The 12840-nt window shown below is 46.7% G+C and overlaps 1 protein-coding gene across 1 annotated transcript in view; it reads left to right on the plus strand.

Annotated features, from left to right (window-relative positions):
• Positions 1-12840, plus strand: part of NAF1 (nuclear assembly factor 1 ribonucleoprotein) — a 109801-nt gene that overhangs the window by 76768 nt on the left and 20193 nt on the right. The window contains exon 6 of the mRNA XM_075335197.1: positions 2703-2863. Within this exon, the coding sequence (XP_075191312.1) occupies positions 2703-2863 (161 nt within the window). The remainder of the gene's footprint in view (positions 1-2702; positions 2864-12840) is intronic.

The raw sequence follows: 12840 nt of genomic DNA on the forward strand, positions 1-12840 counted from the left end.
ATATAAGAGGTAATGGATATCCAAGAGAAGAAAACAAATCACCTTTTTCACCAAATAGTTGTTCGCTTCCTTTTAAACCCTTTACCCATGGGCGTGTTTCCATATTTTTTATTTTGTGCTGTTCTAAGTTATCCTCCCGACTTCCTGTCTGCAATATCGCCCAGGTTTGTGTGTGTGTGTGTGTCTGTCTAACCGCCCGCCCGCAAGCAAGCAGGAAGTTGGTAGGACAACTTAGAACAGCGCACTGATAATGGAAGTGGAGCTGACTAGCCAGTGCATGTGCAGTAGATTCAATGGGGAGTGAATAAATACAGGCTGAAGAACACTACTGCACACGCGAGGCATTTGCCAGCTGTGACGTGGCGCTGAGAGGAGGTGACAGGAAGGATAATGCAGCACAGAGGCGGGGATTTCTTACAGGGAAGCAACTGCCCAGTAGCCGAAGCACAATGCCCAGTAGCCTGGTAGACTAATGTGCATGTAACAATCTAAAGTAATATCTGTGGAACAAGGCATCTACTATGAGGCATACAGGTAGGACTACTTTCACCATCCTATTACCTGTATGCCCATATTAATAGCTTAAAAAGGTCAAAGGGTGTGACAGATTCCCCCCCCCAGGTGCAAAAGGGGGTGATTTGAACTTGTGGTTTTTTTTTATTTTTTATTTTTCATACATTAAACTTTTTTTTTCTTTTTCACTTTTTACTAGTGTACTTAGGAGACTTGGAGCTGATCATCTTTACTATAAAGAGCAGTGCTGATGCACAATCTCCTTTGACTGCCGGCCATGTGAGCCCTATCATCATGTCATGTCGCGGGTGTATTATAATGCACCCCCTTATTGCTGTATATATTTTAATGCATTCCCATAGTTCTCCATATATTATAATGCCAGTTTAGTCCTTCATATATTTTATATTGCTGCACCATAGTTCTCCATATATTATCATGAACCACCGTCCTCCTCCAAATAGTATAATGCATCCCCCATAATCCTCCATATATTATAATGCACCCACATAGTCCTCCATGTAGTATAATGCACACCCCATAATCTGCCGCCAGTGTACTCTCCATTTATTTATTTATTTATTTTTTTAAAAGAAAAAAAAAATTCCTCCTTTCTTCTGTTGCTCCACTGGTCTCCTTAGCGTGTGTTCTTCAGCTCTGCACATCTCAGCACACCAGGCTCGCAGTGATGACATCATCGTGCCCCAGTATTGGGACGTCTGAGTGCAGACCCAGAGAATGATGGAGGAAGCGGACTGCTCTGTAAACACAATTTGACATTTGCTATCAGTTCCAGACAATTTTGCATTCCAAAAGTCTAAATTGCGCTCCTTCTCTTCCCTGCCTTACCATGCCCCTAAACAGTAGTTTTCCACCACATATGTGGTATCTGTGTACTCAGGAGAAATCACACAAAAAATTGTACTGTCCATTTTCTCCTTTCAAACATGCAAAATATGGGGATAAAGCAACATTTTTGGGGGAAAGGTAAAGTTTTATTTTTCTTTCTTTCTACATTTGCTTTAATTTTTGTGAACCACCTGAAGAGTTCATGAACTTCTTGGATGTGGTTTTGAGCTCTGAGGGGTTCTGCTTTTAATAGTGCCACTTTTGAATGTTTTCTGTCACGTAGGCCCCTCAAAGTCACTTCAAATGTGATGTGCTCCCTAAAAAATAATTGGTCTTGTAAATTTTGTTGGAAAAATGAGAAATTGCTGATAAACTTTTAACCCTTCTAACTTTGTTTAAAAAATAAAAAAAAAGTATCAAAAATGTTGATAAAAAGTAGATGTTATTTTCTAACTTTTTTGTGTGATAGAACTGTCTATAGGACATAAAAGTTTGAAAAATGCAAAGTTCAGACTTTTGCACAAAATTCTGATATTTTCACAAATGAAGGCAAAAAATATGCACCAACATTTACCACTACCATAAAGTACAATGTACCATACGAAAAAATACACTCAATCACTAGGATATGTTGAAGCGTTCCTGAGTTATAACCACATAAAGTGATGCTGGTCAGAATTGTCAAATTTTGTCCTAGTCAGAAAGGTGAAAACAGTCTTCAGGTGAAGGGGTTAAACACCTACTCTATCTGGCAGTACCATCCTATGTCCAGTTTAGTACTTATTCTCTCAATCCCCTATGTCAGGATACAGTATGTGCAAATATGATATTCTATGTTTGAGATGGGTGAGTAGACCATCTGGAGACCTGCTATTCATGGCTGTTTGCTCTAGACCTGGTGCTAATGCACCACTTTGACCGACAGCCACTCATGGTCCTGCAAGCAATATTTGGCTCCTGAGCCTCAGGTTGGGAATCCCTACTCTAAATTATTACTTAATGGTGTTTACTTCAGTTGGTATCTTACTTGATGCACTAGATAATTAGTAAAGGAATGCAACTGAGTTGGTATTATTGTGGGTACACAGAGTATCTTTGTTTATGTGGATATTTTTGACTTTTTGGACTGCCTTTAGAAGTGTTTGGTCTGGAATTGCCTCACTTGTGGTAACAGTGAATACTCCTGGATTACGTTGCTATCCTCCTACTGAAGGTGGCCAATGTGTTTTTGGATATACCGTCCATTTATTCCATTTGTCTGAGAATTGTCTCTGGTACCACCTATATTATGGCTCTTTTTAAAGTCAGCCACTGATTGATATTTTTAATATGTTTTACAGATATTTGAGATCTTTGGACCTGTTCCGCATCCATTTTACGTGGTTCGCTTTAATTCTAAAGATCACATTGAATCCTGCGAAATCAAGATAAAAGATACCATGTGTTTTGCTCCATCCGTTGAGGACTTTACGCAGTATATTATTCCTGATGCATTGAAAAGGTATATGATTATGTCTGTCAAGAGTGCTTAGTTTTATGTTGTGGTTTATACTTGTATAAGGGTTCAAAATGGTCACCCCTAGATGAATACCTTGAGGAGTTTCCAAAATGCATTCACTTCTTGGGGTTTTCTGTTTTGGCACTTCAGGGGCTCTGGAAATGTATTATGGCATCCACAATCTATTCCAACTTGTGCACCACGAGTCAAATGACACAGTTGCCATGTGCGCAAACAGATGTTGACCACATCTGGGGTATTACCACATTTGGGAGAGATTGCTTTGCAAGTTGTAGGGTCTATTTTCTAGTACTGCTCCATGTAAAAATGAAATATTTGCAACATTTTAGCAGGAAGGAAAAATGTGTTAATTTTTGCATCCTAATGATATATGCTTTAGTGACGCAACTGTGAGTTCAAAATCTTCACCACACCTCTAACTGAACGCCTCGATGAGTGTAGTTTCCAAAATGGTATTATTTTTTGAGTGGGTTTTGATCTTTTGCTACATTTGGGGCTCTGCTAAATCGACACACTGTCCAGTCTAATTCAGCCAAACTTGTGCTTCAGAAGTAAAGTAGCATAACTTGTCCATACACTTCCATGTGTCCAAATGGTAGATTCCAACCACATGTGTAATATCGCCACTTTTAGGGGTAATGTATTTTTGGTTTTAGAAGACACACTGGGTTATAAAACTCACCCCAAATTTAGAGAAAAAAGTGGAAAAAAAATGGGGTCCGTTTTATAATCTGGTAGTGTTTTACTGGTGGTGGTGGTCAGCAGCGATGGTGGAGTGGGTGTCACAGGGGGCAGGGGCGGTGCTGGAGTATGGTGATGCTGTGGGGAGGGGGGGGGGCAGATGATCACTGCAAGCGTTGGTGCTGTCCTGGGGCAGTGGGCGCTGTTCTGTGCTGGTGCTCGCTGTGGGCAGTGAGGCACCGGCCATTCTGAAGATGTCTCCGGTGCAGGCTTCAAAAAAATGGCGGCCAGAGTCGGCGAATGTGCAGATTGAGTTATTGACTCAATAACAAGCCAATATCTCATCTGCGCACTCGCCACTTCCGGGCACCATTTTCCATAAGTCCACTGCTGGGACATCAATGCATCGGATGCGGCACATGCACAGATGAGATCTTGAGCCGAGAGCTCCATCTCTGCACGCGCCGACTCTGGGCGCCATTATTTGAAGCCTTCACCACCGACATCTTCAGAACGGCCCGTAACTCACCGCCCGCCACACAGAGCTGCGCCGCCTGCCATACAGACTAGTGCCCACAGCCCCTGCACAGAGCAGCGCCCAAAGCACAGCGCACAGCAGTCACTGCCAATTGTGCCTATCTTCACCATCCCCTGGGTTACTTACATTTGGATTTTAAGACTCACCCCTCAGTTTCCTTCTAAATTTTTGGGAGGAAAAATACGGTAATTGCATGATTAATTTTGGGGGTGCATTTTCTCTCCACACTGAAAATGAAAAATTTAAGGATAAAGCAACATGTTAGTGGAAAGTATTTGCGAACCAGGTTCCTGAATCCAATTTTTGATTGCGTATTGAAGTTTTTAAAATGGTATCACTTTGGGGGGGTTTCCTGACTTACCGTATTTTTCGCTTTATAAGACGCACCGGATTATAAGATGCACCCCAAATTTCGACATAAAAAAAGGTAAAAAAAAATAAAAATGGGGTCCGTCTTATATTCAAGCTTTGTCTTACCTGAGGAGGGCAGCAGTGGTAGTGAAGCGGGGTCACGGGAGGCAGAGGTTGTGCTGGCAGGTGCAGTGGTATGCAGGTGCGGCAGGGTCCGTGGTATCCAGGTGCGGCGGCAGCAGCGGGTGAGTGGTGCAGTAAGCCGGTGCGGTGAGTGTTCCAGTGTCCGCGGTCCTGGTTCAAATGATGGCGCCTGGAGCGGCGCATGCGCTGATGGAGCGCTCATCCAAGAGCTCCATCTGCGCCCGCTCCTGGCGCCATGATTTGAAACTGGGACCACGGACACACTGTAACACAGGGTAACCTGCTGCACAGCCGCATGCACAGAGTAGCAGCCAGTAGGCTGCCCGCCCAGCCGGCACTGACAAGCACCCGGCTGCCGCCCGCATGGAGGCACAGGCACCCGGCTGCTGCCCGCAGCCACAGGCACCCGGCCGCCCGATCGCCGCGCAGACAGGACCCCCAGGTAAAGCTGTATTCTGATTTTAAGACTCACCCCTCATTTTCCTCCCATATTTTTGGGAGGAAAAGTGCGTCTTATAATCCGAAAAATATGGTATTTTTACCTCCAGTCAATTTAAAAATGAATATTTTGTTCTTTATACAAAATGTAAATAAAATTGCCTCTAAACTTTCAACACTTTTTAATATTCTAAAAAAATGGAAAATACATATTGTAGATGTTTTTTTATCTATTTTGTGTGATATCCAGGGAATTTTATGCTCTTCGAACAGTTTGAAAATTGGAAATTTTTGCCAAAATTCCAATATTGTCATAGCTATATGCAAATCTTATCATGATCGTAAACGCCTCAGTGTCACGAAAAAAACATTCACTGTTTTTAGGATTGGGAGAAGCATTCCAAAATGATCCCAGAAATTAATACATCAGATTTGAAAAAAAAATCGGGCATTGTCAGGGAGGTCAAAATTGGCTTCAGAAGCAATTACCGTATTTTTCGTTTTATAAGGCGCACCGGATAAGACGCACCCCAAATTTAGAGTTAAAAGAAGGTAAAAAAAAAAATATGGGGTTAGTGTTATAATCTGATTTTGTCTTACCGGGGGGGGGGGGGGGGGCAGCAGTGGTGGTGAAGCGGGGTCACAGGAGGCAGAGGTTGTGCTGGCAGCCGCGGCGGGTTAGTGGCATCAGCCGCAGCCGGTGTCCGTGGTGGGAGCCGCGGCGGGTGACAGGTGGAGCAGGCCGGTGAAGTAAGTGTCTGTGTGTCCGCCGTCCCGCTTCAAATGATGGCGCCTGGGGCGGCGCGTGCGCAGATGGAGCTCTCATCCAAGAGCTCAATCTGCGCACGCGCTGACTTCCGTCACCATCATTTGAAACTGGGACCGCGGACACACTGGGACACCTGCCACACAGCCACCCGCCCAAAGCACACACGCACAGAGTGACAGTGAGCAGGCCGCCCGCCCGACAGCACAGAGAGGCAGGCGGCACCGACAGGCACCCGGCTGCCCGCACGCACGCACAGAAAGGCAGCCGGCACCGACGGGCACCCGGCTGCCTGCCTGCACGCACGTACAGAGAGGCATCCGGCACCGACAGGCACCCGGATGCCTGCACGCAGGCACAGGCACCTGGCCACCAGAACTCTCCCGGTCGCCGCACAAACAGCACCCCGGTAAGCTGTATTCGGATTTTAAGACGCACCCCTCATTTCCGGTAAGCTGTATTCGGATTTTAAGACGCACCCCTTATTTTCCTCCCAAATTTTTGGGTGGAAAAGTGCTTCTTATAATCCGAAAAATATGGTACTTTAAAAGGTTATTCCCATCTCCAAAATTCTATGCCAATATGTAGTAGGTGCATTAATACTAATACAGTGGAACCTAGGTTTACGAGTAACTTGGTGTGCGAGTATTTCGCTATACGAGCAAAGCTTGCTATAAATTTCTAACTCCGTTTACGAGCAAGCTTTGCTGTCCGAGCAAATACTCACCACACACTTCCGGTTTCGTACTTTCACCGTGCTCTGACCCGCTCTTGCAGTCCGCACAAACACATATTATGCTCACCTTACCTTCTGTTCCCTCGCCGGCCTCCTGGTTCTTGTAGTCCGCAATGTACAGCATGTGTATCTGGTAACCATCGCCATGATGGAGGAACTTCCGCTGTCAACCGCTTCTCAAAGGCAGCGCGCTGACCAATCAGAGGCAAGTGGCTCTTGCCTTTGACGTCAGCGCTCTGGCAGTGGAAGCTCTGGCATCGGTCGCGATGGTTACCCGATACACATCCTGTACCGGCAAACTACAAGAACCAGAAGGCTGACAAGGGAACAGAAGGTAAGGTGAGCATAATATGTGTGTGCGTGTGTGGAGTGGCACAATAGGGGACTAGGATGGGACATTGAACAAGTTGTGGAAGGAATTGTCTGAGCTTACATTATTTCCTATGGGAAATTTTGCTTTTTTAGACAAGTAACTTGGTTTACAAGCACACTCCCAGAACAGATTGTTCTCGTAAACCAAGGTTCCACTGTATTACAAAATACCTCCAATTAGAAATGTAGTATTTCTAATTGGATAGTTAGATCTCTGATTAGCTATGTTACTTACCTTATGTGGAGGGCATTACATAGTTACAATTAACTGTCACAATGCTCTGCACAAGGGGTAAGCGACTTAGCTAATCAGGAGAAATATACTACAATTTTAATTGGTGGTATTTGCTAATATTATTATTTATTATTAATAATAATAATAAGAATATTATTATTATTATTACACCTACTACATATTGGTATAGGGTCTTAGAGATGGAAATACCCCTTTAAAGGGAATCTGTCAACAGGTTTTTGTTATGTAAACTGAAGACTGCATGCTGCAAGGGTTAACACAGAGAATTCAGGGATGCATGTTTTGTCAAAGTCTGATCTGTTTACTTGCTATGTTTGTTTAAGCAGCAGGACTTATTGCTCGGGACTTCAATGATACACTCATGGCTCTCCGGTATACTCTCTCCTCTGGTTGATACGTTACTGTAAATGTACAATCTGTATGGAAAGCCTAGTGTGAGCGGGGGCAGCTCTCTCAACTCGGCTACATGGCTAAATCTAAAAATTCTGATTGTGTCAGAATGGCTGCAGCCAGTAATCTAAGTGATTCAATGTTGGATTCATGATCTCTGCCTATATCATGCTGCTCTCAGAGAAGGTAGCAAAAACCTGCTGACAGATTTCCTTTAAGGCTATATTGTGCATTAGAATTCCACATTTAGGTGTCCCAACTATTTTGATCCATGTAGATTAGTAAATAATGGAAGAATTAATGTACGTAGGAATGCTTATTCCAGACTAATGTGCCCGAGTAAACATGCCAGCAAAACCCCAGCAAATCAGCAAAATGCTTGTTCATTAAATGGCGTGATTCTTACGCTGGCTTTGTACCCTAACGATTATATGACAGCTGATGTCCCATGGCATCTGTCCCTACGAGCGGCATCGTGGGTGCCGATTGTTGCCATGGTACATGAGTACTGCAATGCATGAGACCAGCGCTCAATGTGAAGAAAAAAAAAAGGGGGGGGGAAGCCTTTTCGTTACGAAAAAGGCAGCGTTTGCGTTACAACGAAAATAAACAAAAATCTGCATAGCTGTAATTGTCACATTCAGAATATCCTTGTGTATAATGCTGGCACGTTATTTACGCCATAGGGAAAACATCATAATAAAACTTAATGAAAAAAAAAACACCAAAATGTGGCTTTTTCATTACGGACATATAAAAAGCCATCAAAGTCATTTGTAAAAAGAATTATATACATGAAAGCGCCAAACAATCCCATAAAAAACAAGTCCTAATATAGTTCATTGAGGGAAAATAATAGTTATCCCTTTCAGAATATGGTGATGCAAAGAAAAATTTATTTTTTATAAACTATAGTTTTTACTATGTAAAAGCAGGAAAGCATAAAAAAAACCTATAGAAATCTGGTATTGCTATGATTGTACGGACCTCAAGAATAAATCAGTCTGATTTTACTTTTACTGCAGTATGCACAGCTACAAAAAAAATATATATACTGTATTTTTCGCTTTATAAGACGCACTTTTGTTCCCCCAAATTTTGGGGGAAAGTAGGGGGTGCGTCTTATAATCCGAATATACGGGTCCAGGGAAGGTGGGGGCAACTCTGGAGCGGTGCTGGTGGAGGCTGGTGAAGGCTGCAGCGGGAGATCTCCTGCTCCCGCTCATATAATATGCACTGACGCTGTCTATCACCGTAGTGCTGAAACCACACCGTGGTGATGGGCTGGGGGAGCGGCACATATTATATCTGCCTGCGTCCCCCTTTGATCGCACATGCCCCCCCTCCCCCGTGTTAGATATGGCCCCATGCTGCTGCCCATCCTAAAATAAAAAAGCTTTACTTACCTCCTCCAGCATCTCTCCCGGTGTCTCCCCAATCTCACTGCTGCCGCTGTGATCAGGCACGCCGAGATCATGTCACTCTGCTGTGCCGATCACAGACATGACCGGCACAGAGAACCAGGAAGTGCAGGAGCCCAGCAGCACGGAGGGAGACACGAAGGATCACAGCGCTGGAGAAGGTAAAGTAAAGTGTTTATTTTACTATGGGCAGCAGCATGGGGGCCATATCTAACACAGGGGGACGTGTCCCAGCTATAGGAGACCTGTGCCAGCTGTATGGATGTGTGCCAGCTATAGGAGACCTGTGCCAGCAGTATTGGATGTGTGCCAGCTATAGGAGACCTGTGCCACCTGTATGGGATTTGTGCCAGCTATAGGAGACCTATGCCAGCTGTATTGGATGTGTGGCAGCTATAGGAGACGTGTGCCAGCTATAGGAGACGTGTGCCAGCACAGGGGGACATGTACCAGCACAAGGGGGCTATATTCAATATAAGGGGGCCATATCCAGATTAAGGGGGCTAATTATAGGATGGGGGGGCTATAAGAGATATACCCTATATGATTTGTTAGACGGACACTGGCATTATAAGACTGACCCCATTTAACATTAAAAAAAATATATCTTTTCCTTCACCAAATTTGAGGGTGCGTCTTATAAAGCAAAAAATACTGTGTGTGTGTGTATATGTACCATATTTTTCGGACTGTAAGACGCACCGGACTATAAGACGCACCCTGGTTTTAGAGGAGGAAAATAGGAAAATAAAACTTAAAGCAAAAAAATGTGGTCATGACACACTGTTATGGGGCGAGGATCTGCTGCTGACACTGTTATGGGGGTAATGTCCCCAAATTCTCTACTAAGGTACCCCATCCTGGTAATGATCCTCCTGCCTTGTATATGATCCTGCTATAAACCCCCATCCTGCTCATATACCCCCATTCTGCTCATATACCCCTATCCTTCTCATATTCCCCCATCCTGTTCATATACCCCCATCCTATTGATATACCCCCCATCCATCCTGCTCATATACTCCCATCCTGTTCATATTCCCCCATCCTGTTCATATACCCCCCCCCATCCATCCTGCTCATATACTCCCATCCTGCTATATGCCCCCATCGTGCTCATAACCATCCTGGTATATGGCCTGTATCCTATAGCACAGAGAAAAAAAATAAACGTTTATGCTCACCTTTTCCTCACTCCCTGCAGCACCGATCATTTTCCTCTCTGCGCCACTGACCTGTGTGTGTGGAGCCGTCCCCCTGCAGCATCGCAATGTCTTCCTGTCTGTGCCGATCAGCTCAGATCAGCTGACCGGCACAGACTGGAAGACATCGCGTGCTGCAGGGGGACGGCTCCACACGGGGACAGGTCAGTACACTGATTCACTGCACCCCGCGCTGATGATGACGCGCGGGGGGCAGTGAATACAGCCGCACATGATCACTCCACGCTGTAATTGTCAGGGGTGATCATGCGGGCCGGCTCTTTACTATGTGCGCGTCCCCCGCTCGTCCTCCCGCCCACCTGTCAGCGCCGGCTTCTGCGAGAAATGGGCAGGAGGATGGGCGTGCATATGTAATGAGCGGGCCCACGTGGTCACGGCAGACGCTGCTACAGCCTGCTCGTGCCCCCGATGACCCGCTCCACTGCAGCACCCTCATTCCCGGCCGCAGCTCTATAGTCATACCATAAGACGCACCCCCAACTTTCCCCCAACGTTTGGGGGGAAAAAAGTGCGTCTTATGGTCCGAAAAATACGGTATATGTATGTATATGTGTAATATATCTATGTATCTCTCTATCTCTTTTATATATATATATATATATATATATTATATATGAAAGAGGTAAGAGTCCCGGTGCACCACCTACTCCGCGTGTAACTACACGTTCAGCTACTTGAGCCCTACTGAGCCATGGAGGGGATCATGGTGCAGACTTGCGGTGAAGACCAAGATAAATCCAAAGGAGAAAGAAAGTCGCACTCCAGATGATCACCATATCACTCCGTCTTTATTGCAGGGGAAACATGAAGGTACAAGCGGTGGGGAGGGTGAGACAAGGAGTGATATGGTGATCATCTGGAGTGCGACTTTCTTTCTCCTTTGGACATTATATATATATATATATATATATATATATATAATTGCCTTATTCTGTCTGTCTGTCTGTCTGTCTGTCATGCTCCGAAATTGTGTCCTTACGGTGACACAAAGCTGATTGGCCGCTGGGCTCGCCATGGCCCCGCCCCCCCACACGGATTGGCCTCTCGCCCCGGCTCTCTGCAGGCCCCGCCCCCCTCACGCAATCCACGCTCGCTCTTGCCCAACTGACACGGAGCCCCGATTCCCAGGTGAGTACACACACACATCAGATCACACTCACTCTCACACTCACTCTCACACTCACTCTCACACACACCTCACACATCACAACATCCTGGGATATCGCTTGCTTCTACACCGGCTCCGTCAGGATCCCGGCAGCGCCAGACATAACCTTGCGATGCTGGGATCTTCACGGAGGCCGTGAAAGCTGGTAACCATTATACACATCGGGTAACTAAGGTCCCTTAGTTACCCGATGTGTATCATAGTTACCAGTGTACACCGGCTCACACTCACTCTCATACACACCTCACACACACATCACATCGCATCCACACATCAAGGTCCTGCAGCGCCGGAAAATACAGACACATAACAGCACACACACATAACAGCACACACACACACACACACAAATCAGATCACACTCACTCACACACACACATCACATCGCATCCACATACTCACAACATCCTGGGATATCGCTTGCTTCTCGGCGGCGATACTGTGCTGTTAGCTTCCAGGACCTGACGGAGGATCACATGGCCAGAAGCATGTGATATCCCCGGATGTTGTGAGTGTGAGCGTGGATGTGCGATATCGTCAGTGTGTGTGTGTGTGAGTGTATGCGATCGGGTGTGTGTGAGTGTATGCGATCGGGTGTGTGTGAGTGGATGCGATCGGGTGTGTGTGAGTGGATGCGATCGGGTGTGTGTGAGTGGATGCGATCGGGTGTGTGAGTGTCGGCAGAGGAGCACGGCGTGCTGGAGGAGGCTGGGAGCAGAGAGGCTGATCATGGGGAAGGCTGGGAGGAGAGAGGCTGATGGTGGGGGAGGCTGGGAGGGGGAGGCTGGGACGAGGGAGGCTGATGCTGGTGGAGGCTGATGCTTGGGGAGGCTGGGAGCGGAAGGCTGATGCTGAGGGAGGCTGGGAGGAAGGAGGCTGGGAGGAGAGAGGCTGATCCTGGGGAAGGCTGGGAAGGGGAGGCTGATGCTGGGGGAGGCTGGAAGGAGAGAGGCTGATGCATGGGGAGGCTGATGCTGGGGGAGGCTGGAAGGAGAGAGGCTAATGCTGGTGGAGGCTGATGCTTGGGGAGGCTGATGCTGGGGGAGACTGGGAGGGGAAGGCTGATGCTGAGGGAGGCTGGGAGGAAGGAGGCTGGGAGGAGAGAGGCTGATCCTAGGGAAGACTGGGAACGGGAGGCTGATGCTGAGGGAGGCTGGAAGGAGAGAGGCTGATGCTGGGGGAGGCTGGAAGGAGAGAGGCTGATGCTGGTGGAGGCTGATGCTTGGGGAGGCTGATGCTGGGGGAGACTGGGAGCGGAAGGCTGATGCTGAGGGAGGCTGGGAGAGGGAGGCTGGGAGGAAGGAGGCTGGGAGGAGAGAGGCTGATCCTGGGGAAGGCTGGTAAGGGGAGGCTGATGCTGGGGGAGGCTGGAAGGAGAGAGGCTGATGCTGGTGGAGGCTGATGCATGGGGAGGCTGATGCTGGGGGAGACTGGGAGCAGAAGGCTGATGCTGAGGGAGGCTGGGAGGAAGGAGG

Source organism: Anomaloglossus baeobatrachus, chromosome 1 (assembly GCF_048569485.1).
Source record: "Anomaloglossus baeobatrachus isolate aAnoBae1 chromosome 1, aAnoBae1.hap1, whole genome shotgun sequence".
NCBI classification, from domain to species: Eukaryota; Metazoa; Chordata; class Amphibia; order Anura; family Aromobatidae; genus Anomaloglossus; species Anomaloglossus baeobatrachus.